At 45.6% G+C, this 25688-nt stretch overlaps 1 protein-coding gene across 5 annotated transcripts in view; it reads right to left on the minus strand.

Moving 5' to 3' along the window:
* The window catches only part of DNAH7 (dynein axonemal heavy chain 7), a 285097-nt gene that overhangs the window by 60144 nt on the left and 199265 nt on the right, over positions 1-25688 (minus strand). For all 5 annotated transcript variants that reach the window (XM_048868445.2, XM_075118030.1, XM_075118029.1 and 2 more), the window contains 3 exons: positions 20635-20815; positions 7792-7977; positions 4315-4478 (listed from right to left, as the gene is read on the minus strand). In XM_048868445.2, the coding sequence (XP_048724402.1) occupies positions 4315-4478; positions 7792-7977; positions 20635-20815 (531 nt within the window). The remainder of the gene's footprint in view (positions 1-4314; positions 4479-7791; positions 7978-20634; positions 20816-25688) is intronic.

A 25688-nucleotide genomic window follows, 5' to 3' on the forward strand; every position in this document is an offset into this window, starting at 1 on the left:
GAAGAGCACAGGAGGGCGCGGTACGCATCAGAGAAGCTTTGAAAACCAGTTTCATGACTGGCCAGGCTACGGTGTGAAAGTTCTGTTTGTTTCTCCTTGATGAAACCCCCCGCCCCTTGGTTCACTCTACTTCCCTGTAAGCTAACCACCCTCCCCTCCTCCCTTCGATCACCGCTTGCAGAGGCAATAAAGTCATTGTTGCTTCACATTCATGCATTCTTTATTCATTCATCACACAGATAGGGGGATGACTACCAAGGTAGCCCAGGAGGGGTGGTGGAGGAGGGAAGGAAAATGCCACGCAGCACTTTAAAAGTTTACAACTTTAAAATTTATTGAATGCCAGCCTTCTGTTTTTTGGACAATCCTCTGTGGTGGAGTGGCTGGTTGGCCGGAGGCCCCCCCACCGCGTTCTTGGGCATCTGGGTGTGGAGGCTATGGAACTTGGGGAGGAGGGCGGTTGGTTACACAGGGGCTGTAGTGGCAGTCTGTGCTCCAGCTGCCTTTGCTGCAGCTCAACCATACACTGGAGCATACTGGTTTGATCCTCCAGCAGCCTCAGCATTGAATCCTGCCTCCTCTCATCACGCTGCCACCACATTTGAGCTTCAGCCCTGTCTTCAGTCCGCCACTTACTCTCTTCAGCCCGCCACCTCTCCTCCTGGTCATTTTGTGCTTTCCTGCACTCTGACATTTGCCTCCACGAATTTGCCTCCACGCATTCGTCTGTGCTCTGTCAGTGTGGGAGGACAGCATGAGCTCAGAGAACATTTCATTGCGAGTGCATTTTTTTTTCTTTCTAATCTTCACTAGCCTCTGGGAAGGAGAAGATCCTGTGATCATTGAAACACATGCAGCTGGTGGAGAAAAAAAAAGGGACAGCGGTTTTTAAAAAGACACATTTTATAAAACAGTGGCTACACTCTTTCAGGGTAAACCTTGCTGTTAACATTACATATATAGCACATGTGCTTTCGTTACAAGGTCGCATTTTGCCTCCCCCCACCGCGTGGCTACCCCCTCAACCCTCCCCCCTCCCTGTGGCTAACAGCGGGGAACATTTCTGTTCAGCCACAGGCAAACAGCCCAGCAGGAACGGCCACCTCTGAGTGTCCCCTGAAGAAAAGCACCCTATTTCAACCAGGTGACCATGAATGATATCTCACTCTCCTGAGGATAACACAGAGAGATAAAGAACGGATGTTGTTTGAATGCCAGCAAACATACACTGCAATGCTCTGTTGCACAATGATTCCCGAGTACGTGTTACTGGCCTGGAATGGTAAAGTGTCCTACCATGGAGGAAGCAATAAGGCTGCCCTCCCCAGAAACCTTTTGCAAAGGCTTTGGGAGTACATCCAGGAGAGCCGCGAATGCCAGGGCAAATTAATCCTTTCACATGCTTGCTTTTAAACCATGTATAGTATTTTAAAAGGTACACTCACCAGAGGTCCCTTCTCCGCCTGCCGGGTCCAGGAGGCAGCCTTGGGTGGGCTCGGGAGGGTTTGGGTGGGTTCGGGGGGTACAGGCTCCAGGTCCAGGGTGAGAAACAGTTCCTGGCTGTTGGGAAAACCGGTTTCTCCGCTTGCTTGCTGTGAGCTATCTACAACCTCATCATCATCATCATCTTCTTCGTCCCAAAAACCTGCTTCCGTGTTGCCTCCATCTCCATTGAAGGAGTCAAACAACACGGCTGGGGTAGTGGTGGCTGAACCCCCTAAAATGGCATGCAGCTCATCATAGAAGAGGCATGTTTGGGGCTCTGACCCGGAGCGGCCGTTCGCCTCTCTGGTTTTCTGGTAGGCTTGCCTCAGCTCCTTAAGTTTCATGCGGCACTGCTTCGGGTCCCTGTTATGGCCTCTGTCCTTCATGCCCTGGGAGATTTTGACAAAGGTTTTGGCATTTCAAAAACTGGAACGGAGTTCTGATAGCACAGATTCCTCTCCCCATACAGCGATCAGATCCCGTACCTCCCGTTCAGTCCATGCTGGAGCTCTTTTGCGATTCTGGGACTCCATCATGGTCACCTCTGCTGATGAGCTCTGCATGGTCACCTGCAGCTTGCCACGCTGACCAAACAGGAAATGAGATTCAAAAGTTCGCGGTTCTTTTCCTGTCTACCTGGCCAGTGCATCTGAGTTGAGAGTGCTGTCCAGAGCGGTCACAATGGAGCACTCTGGGATAGCTCCCGGAGGCCAATATCGTCGAATTGTGTCCACAGTACCCCAAATTCGACCCGGCAAGGCCAATTTAAGCACTAATCCACTTGTCAGGGGGGAGTAAGGAAATTGATTTTAAGAGCCCTTTAAGTTGAAAAAAAGGGCTTCATCGTGTGGACGGGTGCAGGTTTACATCGATTTAACGCTGCTAAATTCGACCTAAAGTCCTAGTGTAGACCAGGGCAGAGAGACCAGAACGGAGGAGGCCAAGAACTTGGCAGAATTCAAAAAGGACTGAATATTTAAATGAATAATGAGAACAGCCACAGTTCTCTTACATAAACTATTTAGAAAGGATATAATTACTTATGTTCCAGGGCCTAAGACAACCACTACCTAAGTAACTTTATGAAGAAACTTTCATTATTGGAATGTGTTTCCATAGTTGGCCACTATGGAGTTTCTTGCACCTTCTTCTGAAGAATTAAGCAGTGGCCACTGAGAGTTTGCTAATTCCTATGTCTCCTTCAGATCTTACAAGAAGTGTCTTCCTTCCTTACAGATATTTTACTAGTATCAGGAAAGATGCAGAATTTCTTACCATTTAAAAAGTTGTGGTGATCTCAGCTACACTAGAGGTTCTAGCTGACTGACATATTATAACCAAGTGCCATGGGAAATTAAGTATCAGCCCTGGAAAAAGGAAGATCAAACTCCCCATCTGAGTATTATCAGACGTTTAATCAGTCAGTCTGATTAATGTGAACAAGCTTGTTACTGACATTTCTATTTGGCTTTACTTCATGAAGCCAGGTTTTGGAACCAGTTCCCCTATCTATACAAGTACCACGCTGCTGTTGCCATGAGGAAAAGGTCACTCTTATAACTCCAGAAACCTTTCTGTTCAATGTAAGTTCTTCTTTCCTTAGTTCCAGAGAAACAATGTTCCCATCATTCTGTACCCATCTTTAGCATCTCTTTAAAAGGTTGTAGCATGAATAGGCATTCCTAGAGTTTGAAAGAGATATCTGAAGCACATGCAATACACTAGCCAACTGTATCCTGTTCATCTCACTCTGTTCAACATGACAGAGCCTTAGGGCCTCAAAGTTGCTGCAGGCAAGATGTTAAAATCAGTTGGTGTGCTGGGCATCCAGGAAACTATTTAAAGACTAGGAATGGAGACTTCATCTACAAGGTCACTAGTGGCATTGGTGGGTAAGGTGTATAAGCCTCATCTCAGCAAGATTTGCAAAATAGCTTCTGCAGACAAATGGAAACCTTCTATTGGTAGGAAGGTGCCCCAGAGTCAGTTCCCAAATAATTCTTTGAATCACAAAGCTCTAGCTTTATATGGATTGGAGAGACACTTTCATTTCTACCCAATATTCTACCACAAAACTCCTGTACTTAAACTCTGCTTCTTCTCCCACTCCACCCTACTTTATTCACTGCTCACTACTTCCCAGTAGCGATGAAGGAGGAGAGAAGCCACCCACCAAGGTAGTCTGCTAAGTGATGGGAATAAAATGTGTAACAAATTGAAATTTTTATCTAAAGGGAGAATTCAACATATATTTGCCTTAAGGTTCATTAATTCATTATACAAAGTTTGTTGTTTTCATGCTAATAATTGATTGTTGGGGTATTTCTACAGCTTCGGAAGAACTCTGCTGGTGGCCTGAGGCATAATCCTGGAGCGTCCAGCAACAACGTTGGACTGCCTCTGAATTCCACAAGTGCAGGGTATTAATCTATTAAAGCTTCAGAATAACAGTCTCATTTCATAGAGCTGAACGTTTCCTGCTGTTAGTCTACTCCAAGTTTACCCTACCAAGAGGAATCCAAAATTTGCTCTGGCATTTACAAGTAAAATTACTAAATGTGTTCATAAAATGTAGTTTATTGCACACTTCTAACATCAAAAAAGTTCAATCCCTTTACAGCAACTCATGAGAATTAAAAGAGGGGAGAAGACTACACTAGAAGCCTTGAAAAAAATATATAGTAAAAAATAAAAACAGCCTTGTTTTTGTTTAGTTTAATTGTTGAACTTGCCACAAAGTAATATAATGTGTCCATAAAAGTAATAACTGAAAAGTATGCTGTAAGAAGCTATTTAATGAAAGCTAGCAGATATGAATTTTCTACTTACGAGATAATGATACCATTATCAACAGAAAACATGTCAGATGGTAATCCAGCAATGTTCCAAGCTCTGATCTTAACAGGTTCTCCCAAAGTATTTGTTAGGGAAAAATCATCTGAGCAAGGAATATCTCTCATTTTACACACTGATGTCCACTCATTTGTTTGATTCTAGAAGACAAGAATGCAAATGTTAACCAAAGTTTTGTCTGTTCCCTATTACATTTATAAGATTTATAAAATTGTCAATACATTTATCTATATTTTTTCAACTCTTTCCCCCAAACCACTGCTACAGTAAAGTCATTTCTCTACTTGTCTAAACACTAACAAAGAAACACACATAAGAAATTAAAACAGTAACCACTGTTCATGTAGAACATACAGGGCCAGTTCCTTCAGTCACGCTGAGCAACGCTCAGTGCAAGAAAGAAGAGATGAAGCAACATATCTGATTTTAGGCTACATTTGCATTCCTCTGTTCTTGGGGTCAGTTCTACACAGGATGCCTTTCTGGCAGCTGATTGCTATGGCATAGGGATGCTCCAGACACATGCCATTTTCAGACACATTCCATCCAAGGGCCTGGAGAATGGATGATGTAGGAGTTGTTATGACAGCTTTTTGACACTGGAGAATATCCCTACATAACTGGAACCTACTGGGTCTGGATCTGCTGGCATTTGTGGGGGTTTTGTTTATATTTTAAACAGAACATGTTTTAAAATTGTGCTCACTAGTCAAACGTCACTTTGAGATTACACTACTTTCCCTAGCTAAGCATAAGATTTTGTTCCTAAACTAATCAGATTTTAATAATGGTCTGTGAACTCTTAGCTGCGACAAACATTTTCAGCTAATGCAGATTTGTCAACTGCATCTTTTTATTTTTCAAAGATACATTAGTGACAATAGAAATAGTACAATATTTATTCCTATACAAAAAACTTCATTCACTTGAAATGAAGGTTACTCAAGAGCATTTCCTCTTAATGCAATTAAAAAAAAATAAATTACCAGTTAAGGCAACATTAAAAGCCATAGTGGCCTCAATTCACATGACTTACTACCCAAACATCCTAATATCCAAATGCACTCCATCTCCTCATCTCCACAGAAAAAATCCCTTTCAATTCCAATAAATAACAATGCACACATCCAATTCTTCACAATCCCAATAAAATGCACAACCTGAATTTTGACCACAGTGCCCTGCAGAGCAGAAGCCCCAAGACCCCCCTTCCCCGCTGGGTAGGAGCCCCTATGCCACCACTCCGCTGCAAAGCAGAGTCCCGAGCTCTGCCCTCTCCTCCCCCAAGTCTGGTAGGTGAAGAATGAGCCACTGTAGTGTTTTAAGTGTAGATATAGCCCAGGGGTAGGCAACCTATGGTACACGTGCCAAAGGCAGCACACAAGGTGATTTTCAGTGGCACTCACACTACCCGGGTCCTGGCCACCGGTCCAGGGGGCTCTGCATTTTAATTTAATTTAATTTAAATGAAGCTTCTTAAACATTTTTAAAACCTTATTTACTTTACATACAACAATAGTTTAGTTATATATTAAAGACTTATAGAAAGAATCCTTCTAAAAACGTTAAAATGTATTATTGGCATGTGAAACCTTAAATTAGAGTGAATAAATGAAGACTCGGCACACCACTTCTGAAAGGTTGCCGACCCCTGATATAACCTAAAACAAACGGACTGTTTCACATGGAATTGAGACACAACCTTGACTGAAAGCTTTGGATTAGGCCAAAGCATTTTATTGTGCTTACAAAACACAGCACTCTAAACAAAAGAGTGAACATCAAAGCCTGAAGTTTATTCATGTTCCTTTCCAAGGCAACAGCCATCACAAATTTAGAAATGATTCTCAGGGGATAGAGAACATTCACAGAGATGTCAACTGAAAGCTCTAGTACTTCATTCAAAACCAAGGTGCCAAAAAGAAATAAAAGCTTTGTTCTTTGAAAAACTGAAGGAAATAAAGGAATTAGCTTCCTGAGAGAATGAGAAACTGCAAAATGAGCAAATGTGAAAGTACTATCCAGAGTCTCAGGAAAGGCTGAAACAGCCACTGAATGAATACATAATGATAACACAGACAACGACAAAGAGGCCGTATATATATTAAAATAAAAAATAGTTGTCAGGAGGTCACAGTTACTGTTATACAAAGAAGGAAACACTTTAGTTTCATATCAGACAATGAGTTCCCACCACCAGCTCCATAAGGCTACACTAAACTAAATTTCTTGAGTAAAACCAGTAAAGTTTAGTTATTGCTAAACGAATAAGAATAAAATTGCCTTTGCTTGTCCAGACTGGCAGGCAGGATCCCCCAATCACCACTTTTCAGAACCCCAATAATCTTTTACCAAAGATCTGATACCTAGCCATACTATATATGTCTGATAAATGGCTGCTTTCATCCAATACACAATTACATTCTCTCAAAATTCAGTAATTGGGAACAGGAAAAAACTGTAGGCAAAATAAGCTCTTGCAAAGTAAAACACTAAAAGAATAATGTCAAAATGTGGAAATGATGAAAAAAATAAAGTTTGGGAGATCTTACAGAATTTTCTAAAGAAAGAAAGATAAGGGAAGATAAGACAGTAAAAGTAGTTAAGTGGAGATAAGGAAAAAAAGATTTAGGCTCAAACGTTAGACTCAATTTTCAAAAGTGGTCATTGATTTTAGATGCCTCTATTTTTGGGTGCCCAACTTGTGACAACCTGGGCTTGATTTTCAGCCATGTTGAGCAATCATTTCTTCAGCTGAAGCCAATGAGAGATCCAGCTGTTCAGCAAATCTGAACATAAGAGCAAAAGTGCATCAAATTAGGCATCCAAAATGAGCAGCTAGTTGAAAATTTTGACGTCAGGTCCTAATCCTGTAGTTATTTTACACACACAACTTCCATTTATGTCAATGGGAATTAAACATACAAATTGATTATGATATTAAGTCTACTTTATTTCCCTGCTTCTCCTTTTTCTAAAGAATTATTACACTTTAAATACATTTACACTCTAGTTGCTGACCAGTGATTCTGCAGACATAGGACCTGCTCCTGCTCCCACAGAACTCAGTGTGAATTCAGGCATTGACTAGAATGGTAGCAAATCAAGGCCATGAGGCATAAAGTTACTTGCAGTCACTTTACAGACATTTGAGAAAACCAGCCACAAGGTTCAGGTATTTTACAATTAATGTTGTTAGCAAATAGTAGAGAAATATGAATGAAGAGTTCCCCTGAGTTCTTCTAAGTGAAGTTCAAAGCCTTATACACATGCGCACGCACACACACACACACACACAAAGAAAAACCTGTTTTTTCTATTCTTGAAATTTTTGAAGTCAATTTTTGAAGTCAATTAAAACATGTTTTTAAAAATCTAAATATTTTAGCAGGAGAAAAAAATGTTTGGTTGGTTTAATACAAAACCATTTAGATAAAACACTGTATTCATTACTTGTCTATAGCTGGATGTGAAGGCTCCCAGGTAAGCCACAATTCCTGAAGAAATGAGGATATCTCCAGTCAAATTGATGTACTGCTTCCCCAGCTCCAGAGCAGTCTGGCTCCAGCGCGTTTTCTCACCACCAAGGCCTCCAATCAATTGTTCTGCTCTCTGTAGCTTTTTGCTGCACAGGTCAACCTCAAAAACAAAAAATAAATTGCATATAATGGCAGCACTTGTGCTGTGGATTATTTACATGTTTTGATTTACGTCATATGATGAACAGACTACATGGCTCTGGGAAGAAGGATAAAGGAAGTTTGAGGCGCAAGTCATGTTCTCGTCCATCCTCCCTGTTGAAGGAAAAGGCCCTGGTAGGGACCATTGAATTGTGGAGGTGAATGTGTGGTTACACAGGTGCAGTGGGAGAGAGGGCTTTGGATTTTTCGACCATGGGATGTTGTTCCGGAAAGAAGGATTGCTAGGAAGAGATGGGATTCACCTAACAAAGAGAGGGAAGAGCATCTTCGCAGGCAGGCTTGCTAACCTAGTGAGGAGGCTTTAAACTAGGTTCACCGGGGGATGGTGACCTAATCCCAGAGGTAAGTGGGGGAGTGGGATACCGGGAGGAAACACAAGGCAAAGGGTACAAGATGGGAAGCCTCCTGATTCATACTGAGAAAGTAGGGCAATTGGCTAGTTTTTTTAGGTGCATGTACATGAATGCAAGAAGCCTGGGAAACAAGCAGGAAGAATTGGAAGTCCTGGCACAATCAAGGAACTATAATGTGATTGGAATAACAGAAACTTGGTGGGGCAGTTCACATGACTGGAGCACTGTCATGGAGGGGTATAAACTGTTCATGAAGGACTGGTACAGGAGGAAAGGTGGAGGAGTTGTATTGTATGTAAGAGAGTGGTATGATTGCTCAGAGCTCCAGTTTGAAACTGGAGAAAAGCCTGTTGAGAGTCTTTGGGTTAAGTTTAGAGGCGAGAGCAACAAGGGTGATGTTGTGGTGGGCGTGTGCTATAGACCACCGGATCAGAAGGATGAGGTAGACGAGGCTTTCTTTGGACAACTAACTGAAGTCTCCAGATCACAGGCCCTGGTTCTAATGGGGTACTTCAATCACACTGACATCTGCTGGGAAAGCAATACAGCAGTGCACAGACAATCCAGGAAGTTTTTGGAGAGTGTTGGGGACAACTTCCTGGTACAAATGCTCCTCTTAACCTGCTGCTTACAAACAGGGAAGAATTGGTAGGGGAAGTAGAAGTGGGTGGCAACCTAGGCAGCAGTGACCATGAGATGGTTGAGTTCAGGATCCTGAAAAAAGGAAGAAAGGAGAGTAGCAAAATACGGACCCTGGACTTCAGAAAAGCAGACTTTGACTCCCTTAGGGAACTAATGGGCGGGATCCCCTGGGAGGATAATATGAGGGGCAAGGAGTCCAGGAGAGCTGACTGTATTTTAAAGAAGCCTTATTGAGGGAGCAGGAACAAACCATCCCGAAGTGCAGAAAGAATAGCAAATATGGCAGGTGACCAGCTTGGCTTAAGAGTGAAATCTTTGGTGAGCTTAAACTCAAAAAGGAAGCTTACAAGAAGTAGAAATTTGGACAGATGACTAGGGAGGAGTATAAAAATATTGCTAGAGCATACAGGGGTGTAATCAGGAAGGCCAAGGCACAATTGGAGTTGCAGCTAGCAAGGGATGTGAAGGGTAACAAGAAGGGTTTCTACAGATATGCTAGCAACAAGACGAAGGTCAGGGAAAGTGTGGGACCCTTACTGAATGGGGGAGGCAACCTAGTGACAGATGATGTGGAAAAAGCTGAAGTACTCAATGCTTTTTTTGCCTCTGTCTTCACAGACTAGGGCAGCTCTCAGAATGCTGCAATGGGCAACACAGCATGGTGAGTAGGTGAGCAGCCCTCAGTGGTGAAAGAATAGGTTAAAGGATGATTTAGAAAAGCTGGATGTGCACAAGACCATGGGTCCAAATCTAATGCATACAAGGGCGCTGAGGGAGTTGGCTAATGTGATTGCACAGCCATTGGTTATGATCTCTGAAAATTCGTGGCGATCGGGGGAGGTCCCGGACAATTGGAAAAAGGCAAATATAGTACCCATATTTTAAAAAGGGAAAAAAGAGAACCAGGGGAACTACAGTCCGGTAAGCCTCACTTCAGTCCCCGGCAAAATCATGGAGCAGGTCCTCAAGGAATCCATTTTGAAGCACTTGGAGGAGAGGAAGGTGATCATGAACCGTCAACTTGGGTTCACCAAGGACAAGTCATGCCTGACCAACCCGATTGCCTTCTGTGATGAGATAACGGGCTCTGTGGATATGGGGAAAGCGGTGGATGCGATATATCTTGACTTTAACAAAGCTTTTGATACGGTCTCCCACAGTATTCTTGCCAGCAAGTTAAAGTAGTATTGATTGGATGAATGGACTATAAGGTGGACAGAAAGCTAGCTAGATTGTCGGACTCAACGGCTAGTGATCAACAACTCGATGTCTAGTTGGCAGCCAATATCAAGTGGAGTGCCCCAGGGGTCGGTCCTGAGGCCGGTTTTGTTCAACATCTTTATTAATGATCTGGATGATGGGATTAGTTGCACCCTCAGCAAATTCGCAGATGACACTGAGATGGGGGGAGAGGTAGATATGTTGGAGGGTAGAGATAGGGTCCAGAGTGACCTAGACAAATTGGAGGATTGGGCCAAAAGACATCTGATGAGGTTCAACAAGGACAAGTACAGAGTTCTTCACTTAGGAAAGAAAAATCCCATGCACCACTACAGGCTGGGGACCGACTGGCTAAGCAGCAGTTCTGCAGAAAAGGACTTGAGGATTACAGTGGATGAGAAGCTGGATATTAGTCAGCAGCGTGCCCTTGTTGCCAGAAGACCAATGGCATATTGGGCTGTATTAGTAGGAGCACTGCCAGCAGATTGAGGGAAGTGATTATTCCTCTCTATTTGGCACTGATGAGGCCACACCTGGAGTACTGCATACACTTTTGGTCCCCCCCACTACAGAAAGGATGTGGACAAATTGGAGAGAATCCAGTGGAGGGCAACAAAAATGATTAGGGGGCTGAGGCACATGTCTTACGAGGAGAGGCTGAGGGAACTGGGGTTATTTAGTCTGCAGAAGAGAAGAGTGAGGAGGGATTTGATAGCAGCCTTCAATTACCTGAAGGGGGGTTCCAAAGAGGATGGAGCTAGGCTGTTCTCAGTGGTGGCAGATGACAGAATAAGAAGCAATGGTCTCAAGTTGCAGTGGGGGAGGTCTAGGTTGGATATTAGGAAACACTGTTTCACTAGGAGGGTAGTGAAACACTGAAATGGGTTACCTAGGGAAGTGGTGGAATCTCCATCCTTAGAGGTTTTTAAGGCCTGGCTTGACAAAGACTTGGCTGGGATGATTTAGTTGGTGTTGGTCCTGCTTTGAGCAGGGGATTGGACTAGATGACCTCCTGAGGTCTCTTCCAACCCTAATATTCTATGATTCTATGATTGAACTCCTAATAACTTTGTATGTGATATAGAAAATATCAATATTTGAGGAAGTGACCCAGCACTCATGTTCCTTCTCTCATAAAACATCCTTATGAATTCACATTCTAGGTTGTTTTTTTAATCAAGTAGTCTTTTAAAGTATTTTTCTACTTTAACAAAAGGTATGATTTAATAATAATTTAATTCAATTCTTTTACATTCACTTCTCAACTGTGGGGGGTTGGGACTCTGCAGAATCCCCACCAGCTCCCAATTCAAGTTGTTTACAATGTCCTATCAACTTGTTTACAATGTCATATCTGGATTCCAAATGCGAATGTGCATGCATGCCATGTGCTGGAGCCGGAACAGTTCATAGTAGTGGTCTGAGGGCAAGGGTGGAAGGATGGATGGTGGTGTCAGCAGGTGGGGGTTGGAGTATAGATGCCCAGAGAAGGGAGAGTAGCTCGGGATTCCTTAAGGGAGTGAAAGGACTCATCAGTTTTGTTACTGAATAATTTGTTAAAATCGAAAGGGAAGTTCTTGAGGGTCATCTGGACCACTTTGGGTAAGCTGCTAGACTGGAGCCAAGAGTCATGGCGGAGAACTATGCTGATGGCAAGGAGTGAAACGCGGTGTCTGCTGCATCAACCATGGCCTGGAGAGCAACCTCGACTACCAGTTTGCTCTCATCTAGCAGGTGCTGGAACTCCTGCTGTCAGTCTGATGGGAGACAGTCTTGGAAGTCTGCCAGCTTAGAGTAGGACAGGAAGTCGTATTTGGCAAAACAACCTGGTAGCTGGCAATACGGAACTGTAATCCTGCTGATGAATAAACCTTGCGACCCATGAAGTCTAGTTTCTTGGCAGCACAGTCACAGGGGGTAGATTTGAAATGTTCTTGATGGGCACGTTCAGCGAGTTAGGTGGTGGGTGGGTAAAAATAAAATCAGTGCCCTCAGAGGGAATGAAATACCAATGTTCTTCCCTTTTTGGTGTAGGATGGAAGATGGTGGCGTGTGCCACACTGCCTGGCCCAGCTGTACTGTGGATGGGTAAGGCTGTACAAGGGGGTCCAGGAGGTTGAAGGATGTCCAGGAATTGGTGCTGGGGTCCTGAATATCTTCCACCAGAAGACTGAGAATAGTATCCATGCGACCGAGCAGGAACTGGTACTCTGCGTGGTCATCTGATGGTGAGAGGGAAGGCGGAATAAGGACACTGTCCGGTGACGACAAAGCGCCTGTAGGGATGGTTGGCTCTGATGGTGCAGCCAGGGCCGATGGAGCAGGAATGTCCAAAGGGTGGTGGTAGGAGCAGGAGATGAGCTGAGTAGATGATGCATATCGTGATGATGGTAGGTGTCCCCTGAAGGCCAGCAAGGCCAGGAGTAGGGGTCGCCATGCATCAGAAGTACACATGGGTACTGGAACATAGATCAGCTGCAAGACCATAGTCTGGAGGATAAGGCTGGTGTTGAGGGCCTGGGCTGTATAAGAGCGAGTTGGGGAAAGGGCCATGTCCAGGTTGGAAGACCAGTCAGACTCTGAAGGGTCCGGGAAAGGAGGAGCCATTGGCACTGGTGGGACCGTCAGTGCCAGGCGTGGAGCAGGAAGATGGTCGATGAGAAAAAGGGGTTTGTCCATCACCATAGCCAGCAGAGAATGATGGAAGACAAGGAGTTCATTGGCTGGAGAAAGAAGTCTGGAGCCAGTCGGAGGTCCAGTGCATGGTGGAATGCCTGCAAAGGGTAACATCAGCTGTGCCAACGGTATCAAAGGTGATAAACAGCTCAGAGTATGTGGAACCACGTGAGTCAAGCCCAAGGGTCCCGGTGGAGTTGATGGTGCTAGGAGTGAAGTAGAAGGCCCCGATTTTGGGATAGAAGGTGGGGCTGATGGTGAGCAACAGCGTTTGGAGTAGTGCTCCATGCGCGCTCTCTTCAGGACCAGAACCGAAGACGAAGATGAATCTTCTGTGGTGAAGCGCAACTTCTTACCCTACCTATCACAGCTCAGGGAGATAATGCTGAGTTTTGAGGCGGTCCCCATCAGGGAGACGCCTTTGTGCCCATGCTTCTTGTGCATGTGTTGGGGCTTAGGTGGATGTGGCAGTGCCGCACGTGAGGAACCCCGGTGAGGTGCTCGCTGCCAGTGATGGACGCTGCTCCAGTAGTTCTGTCAGAACCGAGTCCAGTTGCGTATGAGGGCGCATTGCCTCCTCTATTAAAAAATTACAGAAGTGAAGTTCAGAAGCTGCTCAAGTCTGCGATGGGAATGAGCAGCAGATGGAGCAGCAGGAACCTATGTGGGCATCACACAGGCAGTACAGGCAATGGGTGTGTTCGTTGCTCACTGAGGAATGAAGGCATGAGGCACAGGTTTTTAAGCCGGCTTGACAGGGCATAGTGCCTGTGCCAGAAGGTAGGAGAAGTCCCCAGAGGGAAAATCCACGGAGAGAACCTAACTATGATGAATAACGGACAACTAACTAACTAGGTAAGAAAATATATACAATGAAAGGTTTGAACATAGTACTCTTAGGTGGCTAAGAGCACAGAAGAACAGGGGATTCCAGCTCTGGTCATGCACCAGTAAGAAGGAACTGGAGTGATGTTAACTCGCACAGCCTCTCTAAGCCTCATGGCCAATGCATGATGTTACACATGGATCAATGGACACTGCTATGAACAGTTCTGGCTACAGCACATGCACACCCATGTTTGGAATCCACATAGGGACTGGCACTCAAAGAAGAATGGAAGAATTACTTATTGTGTCTTGCTTACAATACTCCTGCTAATACATCCCAGAATGATGTTTTCTTTTTTTGCAACAGTGTTATACTGTTGATGCATATTTAGCTTGTGATCCACTATGACCCCCAGATCCTTTTCTACAGTACTCCTTCCTAGGCAGTCATTTCCCATTTTGTATGTGTGCAACTCATTGTTCCTTCCTATGGGCTTCAGAGACTAATCATGGTTCAGGGTGAAATTTCTGCTGAGGGAATCTGATAGATGATTTTGGATCCCAGGTGAATGATCAGCCACAGGGGTAATGTTTTCCCCAGTACAAAACTGCCAGACCCTGACTGCCTCTTGACACAGCACTTTGGAGTATGCTCCCCATGTCTGTTCACATAATACATCATGGTAATATTGTCAGTGAAGTCCTGAGTCCCTGACATGATCTCGAAGGGCCTGTCAGGCACTGTAGATGACACAAACTTCCAGGACATTAATATTAAGAGAAGTTTCCTGTTCTGCCCACAGGGTTTGAACGTTCAGCAACTCCAGGTGAGCTCCCCAACCTATTAAGGAGGCATCAGTGACAAAAGTCCTAATTGCTGCAGACCAAGCAGAGGGCATACTCTGGACACATTGCCCTGAACCGTCCATCACCATAAGGCAGTGGTTCTCAACTCTGGCGCGCCGGGCTGGTTTGTTTACCTGCCACGTCCGCAGTTTCAGCCAATCGCAGATCCCACTGGCCGCGGTTCACTGCTCCAGGCCAATGGGGGCTGCGGGAAGAGTGGCCAGCACATCCCTCGGCCTGCGCCCCTTTCTGCAGCCCCCATTGGCCTGGAGTGGTGAACCGCGGCCAGTGGGCGCCGCGATCGGCCGAACCTGCAGACGCAGCAGGTAAACAAACTGGCCCAGCCCACCAGGGGCTTTCCCTGAACAAGCAGTGGACCAGAGTTGAGAACCACTGCCATAAGGAGTCCAAGATCAGTGGAGGAAGTCAGACGGTGTGTCCAAGAGATGACAATTCAGACGATAGACCAACTTCTGCCACATTTGTAGAGGCACAATCTGTCAAATTGGACTATCTGTGTGCATACAGCCTAGGGTGACCAGATGTCCCGATTTTATAGGGACAATACCGATTTTGGGGTCTTTTTCTTTTTTCTATTACTCCCCCCATCCCCATCCCAATTTTTCACACTTCCTGTCTGGTCACCCTAATGCAGCCACATGACCTAGCAGCCTCAGGCATACGCAGACTGTGGCTGAGGGCTGACACTGCATTTCCAGACATAGGTAGTGAATCACATAGAATCAGTCAGTCAGCAGAAATACTCTCAAACTCATAGAGTCTATCAGGATCCCAATGAACTTGATTCTTTGATTTGGGACTAGTGTTGACTTTCTATTGTTTAGGATAAGACATAGATGGTCTTGTAAGTGCAACATGAACTGTACATGACAGAGGACTTATCTGGACTTTTCCCATAGTAACCAATTGTCCAGATATGGGAAGATATGAATTCCCTTCTTCCTGAGGTACGCTGTCACTACAATCATGCACTTGGTACCAGGGAGTGGAAGACAAAAGGGAGCACGGTGACCTGATAGTGCCAGTCTGCCATGACAAATTGGAGAAATCTCCTGTGGGTCAGGAGACTTGATACATGGAAATAAACATCCTGATTCCTGAAGGTCCAAGGCAGCAAACTAGCTATTATGATTTAATGCAGGGGAAGAGTTGCTCGTGTGACCATCCAGAATCTCATGTATCTGATGAATTTGTTGAGGTCAAGGAGACCAAGAATAGGTCTCAACCCTCCCTTGGGTTTGGGAACCAGGAAATAGCGGGAGTAGAATCCCTGTCCCCAGTGCTTCAGTGGAACTTCCTCTACAGTCCCCAAAGCCAGTAGAGACTGAACCTGCTTGAAGAGCAGTGTCTCATGAGAGGGCTCCTGAAGTGAGATGCGGTAGGAGATGGGGAGGAGGGATGGAGAAGAATAGTATGGCATAACCTAATCTGGAGGTGTTTCGGACCCACCTGTCTACGGTAACTGAGTCGCAAACACTGTAAAAACAAGAAAAGGAGTACTTGTGGCACCTTAGAGACTAACCAATTTATTTGAGCATGAGCTTTCGTGAGCTACAGCTCACTTCATCGGATGCATACCATGGAAACTGCAATAGACATTATATACACACAGAGACCATGAAACAATACCCCCTCCCACCCCATTGTCCTGCTGGTAATAGCTTATCTAAAGTGATCATCAAGTTGGGCCATTTCCAGCACAAACCCAGGTTTTCTCACCCTCTGCCCGCCCCCACACAAACTCACTCTCCTGCTGGTAATAGCCCATCCAAAGTGACCACTCTCTTCACAATGTGTATGATAATCAAGTCACTTTGGATGGGCTATTACCAGCAGGAGAGTGAGTTTGTGTGTGGGGGGGTGGAGGGTGAGAAAACCTGGATTTGTGCTGGAAATGGCCCAACTTGATGATCACTTTAGATAAGCTATTACCAGCTGGACAATGGGATGGGAGGGGGTGTTGTTTCATGGTCTCTGTGTGTATATAATGTCTACTGCAGTTTCCACGGTATGCATCCGATGAAGTGAGCTGTAGCTCACGAAAGCTCATGCTCAAACAAATTGGTTAGTCTCTAAGGTGCCACAAGTACTCCTTTTCTTTTTGCAAAGACAGACTAACACGGCTGTTACTCTGAAACCTGTAAAAACAAGCCAGCCCGTCCCTGAATGGGGGGGAACAAAGATGGGGACGTCACCACTGAATCACTGCCCAGGACACACAAGTCAAAATGGGTGCTTGCTGAATGATGGGGGAGGATGAGCCTGCTGGTTAAATCCAGAACCAGAGGGATTTTACCTCTGTGATCTACGCCACTTCATGGGGTAGTCCTTCTGCCTTACAGGAAAGGGGAACTGCCCAAAGAAATGCTGCGAGTGGCATCACTGCTGTTGCTGTTGACCACTACAGTGGGGTCTTTGTACAGCTCAGTATAAACAAAGTAGCTCAGGAATCCTTAAAAGAGTGCAGGGTCTTGTCAGTCCTTTTCAAAGACAAAATCTTATCATCAAGATAAGTCCCCAATCATCTGCTGCACATTGGGCACAATATCCAAATTCTACAGCCATGAGGCCCTGCACATAGTCACAACTGCTGCCAGAATTCTGGCCAAGGCCCCTGCCACATTCAGAGCTAACTGTAACAGAGTCTTGGCTACCATATAGCCTTCTGCAACAAACGCCTTAAACTCTTCCCTAGAGGCGTCTGGAAATTGTCCACAAACTTAGATGTGGCCATCCAATTAATAAAGCGTATTTAGAGGGCAACACCTTCTGGTTTGCAATGTGCATCTGCAGGGAAGAGGAGGTATAAATCTTCCTCCCCATCAAGTCCATCCTTTTGGACTGTTTGTCCTTATGGGCCCCTGCTGATCTCAGTGCAGTACTGGAAAGTGGTTAGACAGACCATCCAGACCAGACCAGTACTTCCACATACAAGGAAGGTGTATGGTGCCTCCTCTTAAAATATGAGGAAGAATCTCTCCAATGCCTGGAACAGTTCCAATTAGTTTTTGGGACCTCTTCCTCGCTGCACCAGAGAAGAGGAAATGACTTCTCTTCCTCTTGCGGGAGACAGCAGGGTCAGAACATGGAGCGACAACACTTGTCAGTTCCAAAGACAATCGCCGATCAGACAAGTGTCTCAGTACTGAAGCAAGCCTCATGGCCTGCTCCAGAAGGTGCTGCTTCAGCCAGAAGTCTCTTGCCACCTGAATCCTCTTCTAGAATGACTTACAGATTAAGCACGACTCTTAATGTGTTCCTCACCAAGACACAACAAGCACCTTGTGTGGGGATCACTACTAGGGATGCCCCATCCCACACACAACAGACAATGGTTGAACCGTGGTGAGGACATCACACAGGGCAGTCAACTACTCTAACACTAAACTAAACCTAATATGCTTCTAACTAACGAATATCTAGAGCAGGGGTTGGCAACCTATGGCACATGTGCCAAAGACGGAACGCGAGCCGATTTTTAATGGCAGGCTGCTGCCTGCCGGGTCCCAGCTGCCGGCCCCGCTCAGCCCGTTGCCGAACCCAGGCCAGGACCCTGGCAGGCCGCAGCATGCCATTAAAAATCCTGCCCGCCCCGGCCCACTCTTCTCTGCCTCCTCCCACCTCCCCCCACCGGCCGGATGAAGAAGCTTGGTCCTGCCGGCTGCTGCTGCAGAGAAGGAAAGCTCCCCCCTCCCCCGCCTCTTCCCCCAGCGTGCTGCATTCCTGCCCCTCCTCATCTCCCTGCCACCGATCAGCTGATGGCCCTTGCGAGGGAGGGAGAGAAGCTGAGCCGCAGCGCGCTCCCTGCTCCGGGAAGGAGGCGGAGAAGAAGTGGGGACTGGGCCTTGAGTAAGGGGGATGGAATCAGGGCATATCCCCTCCAGCCCCCTGCCGTGAGCCACTCTGGGCGGGGGCTGGGAGCACCCCCATGACCCCAGCCCACGACCTCAGCCCTCTGCCCTGACGCTTACACCGCCCCACACACACCCCAGCCCTCTGCCCTGATCCCTGCACCCCCCACACACCCAGCCCTCTGCCCTGATCCCTGCACTCCCCTTACATACCCCAGCCTTCTGCCCTGACCCCTGCACGCCCCACACACCCCAGCCTCCTGTCCTGACCCCTGCATCCCCCCACGACCCCAGCCCTGACTCCAGTACCCCCACACATACCCAGCCCCCTCACACCCCATGTCCTGACTCTTGCACCCCCCACATTCCCACCCCCACATTGAGCACCAAACAGGAACTCCTGCACCTTCCCCACCACCCCACATTCCCACCTGCACTCCTCGCACCAAATGGGAGCTGTCCAGGTAAGCACTCCAAACCCAAACCTCTTGCCCCAACCCTGAGCCCCCTCCCTCATTCTAGCTCTTGGCCAGACCCTGCACCCCAACCCCAAGCCTGCTCCTTCATCCCCAGCCCTGTGCTCAGTGCACTCCCACCCTCAGCTCAGTGCAGACAGAGAGGAAGAGAATGGGCTAGAACCAGGGAGAAGGTAGGTACCCACTCTACGTGGGCAGGGCCGGGATCCCAGACCGGCAGCGGGCTGAGTGGGGCCAGCAGCCAGAACCCTGGCTGGCAGGAGCCATGGACTGAACCCCAGACTGGCAGCAGGTTGAGTGGCAGCGGGCTGAGCTGCTCAGCCCACTGACAGTCTGGGGTCCCGGCCGCCGGCCCCACTCAGCCCGCTGCCGGTCTGGGGTTCTGGCTGCCGGCCTGGGGTTCTGGCTGCCAGCCCCTTGCCAGCCAGGGTCCCGCTGCAGGCCCCACTCAGCCTGCTGCCAGCCTAGGTGAACGGAACCCCAGGCTGGCAGCAGGCTGAGTGGGCCAACGACGTAAGATCAGCATTTTAATTTAATTTTAAATAAAGCTTCTTAAACATTTTGAAAACCTTGTTTACCTTACATATGACAATAGTTTATTTATATAATATATAGACTTATAGAGAGAGACTTCTAAAAAACATTAAGATGTATTACTGGCACACGAAACCTTAAATTTAAGTGAATAATTGAAGACTCAGCACACCACTTCTGAAAGGTTGCCGACCCCTGATCTAGAGGAAAACAAACAAACAAAAAAACCCTCAGAAAACGGAGACTGAAAACTTGAGGTGAAAACACCACACCGAGCTCTGACTCTAGCCACGGGCAGTCAGAAGGAACTGAGGGGAGTCAGGGCAGTGCCATCCTTATATAGTGACAGGAGGGGGTACGGCCACAAGGTGTGAGTGCTGCCCCTATAGATATGGCTTCAGTGTGCTGGGCATACGTACACCTAAATGGAATATATTGCTATATCTACTTGAAGAAGAACTTTTGCTCTGTTGTTTAAAAATATGCTTGTAATCTTTTTTAAAGGGAGGACACATTATTTTGTAAAGTACTGAATTACTGAAAAGGGAAAGAAACCAAGCTTTAGAATTTGGTCTTACTAGACAAAAGGGTACTGATTCTAAACATTACCAGTTTCTATATCTGATGGCTGTTTAGTGATATTAGTGGACAAGCAATGAATTCACAAAAACCACATATGACATTAACTGGCAATCCTGAATAACTATGAATAGTTAACTACACTCACCCCAGTCTAGACGTGGTCAGTCCAGGTTAATGTAAAGTAAAATTGCCAGGGCAATGTTGAAAAAATTATCACCTAATGATTTCCTTTCTGGATCACCTGATGTTTTCATTTCTGTATTTCGGTCTGCATTCTCAAGTCACATATGATTGGAGATATACGGGATATAATATCATGTGATATTTTGCATTTATGATTCTCATAATTATCACATACTTATTCTCCATGCCATACCTACACTATGGTTTAATAACCATATGAGAGTGAACAAAAATGATGGTAGCCTAAAACTGGGGGGTTTATTTAAGCTTTGGCAGGGTTGAAGGTTAAAAGCAGAAATGTGATGGGCAAAACCCCTTATTTTTAAACAACTTTTTCAATGCCCCAGTATTAGCAATAGTTTTATTGATGTGTATTATATACCTGATTCTCCAGATCAGCCTTCTCTTGCTTCTTTGATTCCAAAGTTTGTTGGAGTATAGCCAATTTGTCCTGAACTTCCTTTAGGGCTGCTTGTTTTTTTCTCAGACCATCCATGGCAATCTTCAATTCCCCTTCAGCCTGATTTAGCTTTATCTTTTTGGGGGCAACAACTTTTGCCACTCTAAATAAAATAAATTAGTAAATTAAATTTATCACAATTATACTGTGTATGAATATATCTCGATACCTATGCATATATACTCACATCAGGGTTGCCATTAAAACCCCAACGTGTGCCAAATTAGAGAAAAATGCAGTATACCAAATTACAGTTTGTCAGAAAATGTTAACTTTTTAAATGTCTACTACTGTAGATTTCATTACATGCTTCTATTTTTGTCAATCTTGATTGGCTAAAACAGCATCAACTGACAGAACAATTTTTGCAATATTTCCTGGAATAACCGGCAATATTTTTTAAAAAAAACAGCAAAAATACGTTCATCATACATCCAAAATATGAGATGACTGAGGCGATATACACCTACAAATATTAGACACATTGAGCCAATTTTTTAAAAGCCACTATAGATTTTGTGCCTGAAAAAATATTTTGCATTTATAAGATTATATTCACAGGTGTTTTACACATGCAAATAGATATTTGTGTACACAACTAAAGCTGATAGTTTTTATCTGCTTTTCACACATTCGGATCTATCTGCAGGGATAAGCCTTTTTTTGAGGATTGAAAATAATTGCACACACATTTTTGTGTATTTTGTGCATTAGCTTGAAGACTACTGTAAATATGGCCCTATAATTTTAAAAAACAATGGACAATTGCAAAATGAAATAAAAATGAACAAGTGATGCATGTATTTTCAAGTAATGGCTAGACAGTAGTAGGTGATATTTTTACAACTATTCCACTCAAAATCATACAAAGTCAGATCCTCAGTTGGTGTAAAGAAGCATACCCCCATTACATACCACAAGCTCAGGACCTGGCCCACTGTTTTTTTGTCTTCGTTTGAGCTAACCTGCAATCTGTCTGCAGACATTTATGACGGATACAGCTGTTCCTTGGTGTTACAGTCTGCACCCCTATGGTCACTCCTTTTATAAAACTATCACACATTTTGTATAAAGAATGCCTTGGGAGGTATCACTTGAAAACTCATAATTTGTTGATCATTATTGGCCTGGTAAAATACGTGTGGCAAATCTTATATATAAAGTTATAAAATTCTACTGTATGACATTACTGAGACATGTTTCAAGAAAAGCAGCCACAAACCAGCTCCTCAGAGATAAAAGGCAAACTGATGTCTCAGCCAGGTGTCAACAAAATCAAATGGACCAACACCTGGTAAAGTGGCCATTCCTCGGCAGGAAAAAGGGTGTGAGTGAGAAATTTACATCTTGGCAAAGAAACAGCTGGAGGTTCCCATCCCCACAGACTTTCTGTCTCCTCAACCCCAGCTGGAGATGATTCTCAACGAAGAGGATGATTCTCAAAGTATAAGAATGGGGAACAGACGTCCCAAGTTATTCCTCCCTTTCTTTCTACCCACAGCAGCCACAACACCTGAGGAACAAAGAAATAGCTTTGGACTGAGGGAGGGATCCTGTCTGAAAGGAATTAAGCCAGTAAGACTACTGAAGTGTGTGGTGAGACAGATTTTTGCTTTGAATTCACTTAGCTTGTTAAGTTAGGTATTCGTTGCATTTTGCTTTTATTTTCTTGTAACCAATTCTGACTTTTATGCCTCATTACTTGTAATGACTTAAAATCTATCTTTCTGTAGTTAATAAACTTTTTTTATTGTTTGATCTAAACCAGTGTGTTTGAGGAAACTCCATTTGAGATAACAGGATTTGTGCATATCATGTTCTATTACCAAAATGACGGCCTTTATATGAGCTTATCTTGTCCAGAAGACTGGGCAGTAAGACCCACATTTCTGGAGGAAAGTCTGAGATTGGGAATATTCTGGCTTTGCTTTTCAGTATAATTCAAGAGTGGCTGACCATAGATCTCATATAGTTTTGCTGGGAGTAATTTACATGCTGGAGGCTGTGTGTGAGCAGACCACCCAGAGAAGCAGAGAAAAGGCACCCAAGGCTGGGGAACTGAGGGGACACAGCTGTTCAACAGTCCAGATTATACCCTGGGGAATGTCACACTCTGATAGGAAGCTTCAGTAAAAAAAAAAGTTACCTACCTTTCATAACTGTTGTTCTTCAAGATGTGTTGCTCTTGTTGATTCCAAGTAGATGTGTGCGGGCCGCCTGCACAGTTGCTGGAAGGTTTTTCCCCTAGCGGTATCCATCTGGTTGGTTTAGGCACTCCCTGAAGTTGCACCTTCTTGGCTCCGTATATAGGGCCCTGCCAACCTGCCACCTCTTCAGTTCCTTCTTGCTGGATTACTCCGACAGAGGGGTAGGTAGGCAGGTCTTGGAATGGAAATGAGCAACACATCTCGAAGAACATCAGTTATGAAAGACAGGTAACTGTTTTTTCTTCTTTGAGTGCTTGCTCATGTCGATTCCAAGTAGGTTACTCCCAAGCAGTACCATGAAGGTGTGGGCAGAGTTCATGGATTCACTGATTGAAGCACTGCTTTGCCAAATGCAACATTGTCCCTGGCCTGCTGAGTAATGGAATAGTGAGAAGTGAAGGTGTGGACTAGAGCTCTGCAGATCTCCTGGATTGGGACCTGCACCAGGAATGCCACCGAGAAGGCCTGCACCCTTGTGGAGTGCGCTGTCAGTGCAGGGACAGTTATCTTTGCCAAATCATAGCACGCGCCGATATAGAATGTGATCCATGATTAAATTCTTTGTGAAGACATTGGAAGCCATTCATACTGTGACAAATAGTCGGTTTGATTTCCAAAATGGCTTCGTCCATTCGATATAAAAGGCCAATGCCTGCCGAATGTCCAGAGAACGGAACTTTTGTTCCCGGCTGTTAGGATGTGGCTTTAGAGTAAAAAAATGGGAGAAAAATGTCCTGATTGGCATGAAACTGAGAGATGACCTTAGGAAGAAAGGCTGGATGATGCACCTTGTCCTTACAGAAGATTGTGTAAGGAGGTTCGGCTGTTAGGGATTTAAGCTCAGACACCCTCCTAACTGAAGTGATTGTCACCAGAAATGCCACTTTCCATGACAGAATAGTAAGCATGTCACTAGGGGCTCAAAGGGGGGGCCATTAGTCTGGAAAGCACCAGGTTGAAGTCCCGTGCAGAGATCGGTTGTTGTCAATCTGTCAAGTCCTTTAGCAAAATTGGCCGACCATCGGGTTAGTGAAGACTGATCAGCTGGCAACCACTGGGTGAAATGCAGACATGGCAGCCAGGTGAACCTTTATTGAGGACACCGAGAGACCTTGCTGCTTCAGGTGCAAGAGACAGTCCAAGATAAAGGGTACTGATTAGCGCAGAAAAGAAGTGTGCTTCTGTAATGACCAAATCACAAATCTCTTCCACTTAGCTAAGTAGGTGACCCTAGTGGATGGCTTCCTACTGCCAAGAAGGACCTCTCTAACAGGACCTGAGCAAGTGAGCTCCAATGGGTTTAGCCAAGAAACTTCCAAGCTGTGAGGTGGAAAGACTTGAGGTTGGGATTCTGAAGGTGGCCGTGATCGTGGGTGATCAGGTCTGGGAGCAGAGGCAGGGTGACCAGAGCTTCCACTGACAGTTCCAGGAGCATGGTGTACCAGTGTTGATAGGGCCAGGCTGGAGCTATTTATATCACAGAACATCCGTCTCTCCTCACTTTGCGCAGCACCTTGTGAATGTCTGGAATGGGTTGAAATGCATAGAAGAGATGGCCCTTCCAGGGAAGGAGGAATGCATCCGTGATTGAGCCCGGGCTTTATTCAGGAAGGAGAAGAACTGCAGACACTTCCAGTTGTGCCTCGTTGTGAACAAATCTATCTGGGGAACTCCCCACAGTTGGAAGATGTTGTTCACAATGTCCGTGCGAATGGACCACTCGTGGTTGTCACAGGATCTGCTGAGATGGTCTGCCAACTCATTCAGAGAACCTGGGAGGTAGGTTGCCTCCAGATGTGTTATGCAGAAGTCCGACAGCTTGAGGGCTTCCTGGCACAGGGGAGAGGAGCGTGCTCCACCCTGTCTGTTTATATCAAACACCGCTGTTGTATTGTCTGTCATGACTGATATACATCTCCCCTTCGGATGGGCTTGGAAGGTCTGGCAGGCTAGACAAACTGCTCTCAGCTCCCTGACATTGATGTGGAACGTGAGTTCTGCTTGGGACCATAGGCCCTGAGTTCTGAGCCTTCCTAGATGTGCTCCCCACCCCACCACTGACGCACCCATGACCAGGGTTGTGGCCTGGAGAAAGATATTCCTGTGCACATGGCTTGTGGGTTGAGCCACCATATGAAAGCCTCAAGCACCACCAGGGAAAGCATCTTATCCAAGCTGTCCTTGCTTGGCCGATACACTAATGCTAACCAAGCCTGGATGGGCCTGAGCCTCACTCTGGCATGCTGTACTACATACGTACAGGCAACCATGTGTCCAAGGAGCTTCAAGCAATTCCATGCCATGGCGGTAGGGTATCGTCTGAGACCCTCTATAATGTTGCAAAGCATCTGGAACCATGATTCTGGTTGGAATGCCCTGGCTTGTCTCAAATCTAACAACGCTCTTATGAACTCTATCCTCTGAGGGGGGATAGGGTTGATTTTTGCACATTCAGCAATAGGCCCAATCAGTCGAAAGTTGACCTTATCAAGTTTACATGTGCCTCCACCTGTGCTCTGGAGTGGCCCTTGACAAGTCAGTCGTAAAGGTACGGAAACTCCTGCACCTGCCGCTTTTTCAGGAAAGCGGCCACGACTGCCATGAACTTGGTGAACACCTGAGGTGCCACTCACAGGCCGAAGGGGAGGACTGTAAACTGATAGTGAGCGTGGTTCACTATGAAACCGAGGAATCTTTTGTGGGATGGGGCTACCAAAATATTAAAGTACATGTCCTTCAAGTTGAGGATGGCATACCAGTCCCCCAGTG

This window comes from Caretta caretta, chromosome 11 (assembly GCF_965140235.1).
Source record: "Caretta caretta isolate rCarCar2 chromosome 11, rCarCar1.hap1, whole genome shotgun sequence".
Classification (NCBI taxonomy): domain Eukaryota; kingdom Metazoa; phylum Chordata; order Testudines; family Cheloniidae; genus Caretta; species Caretta caretta.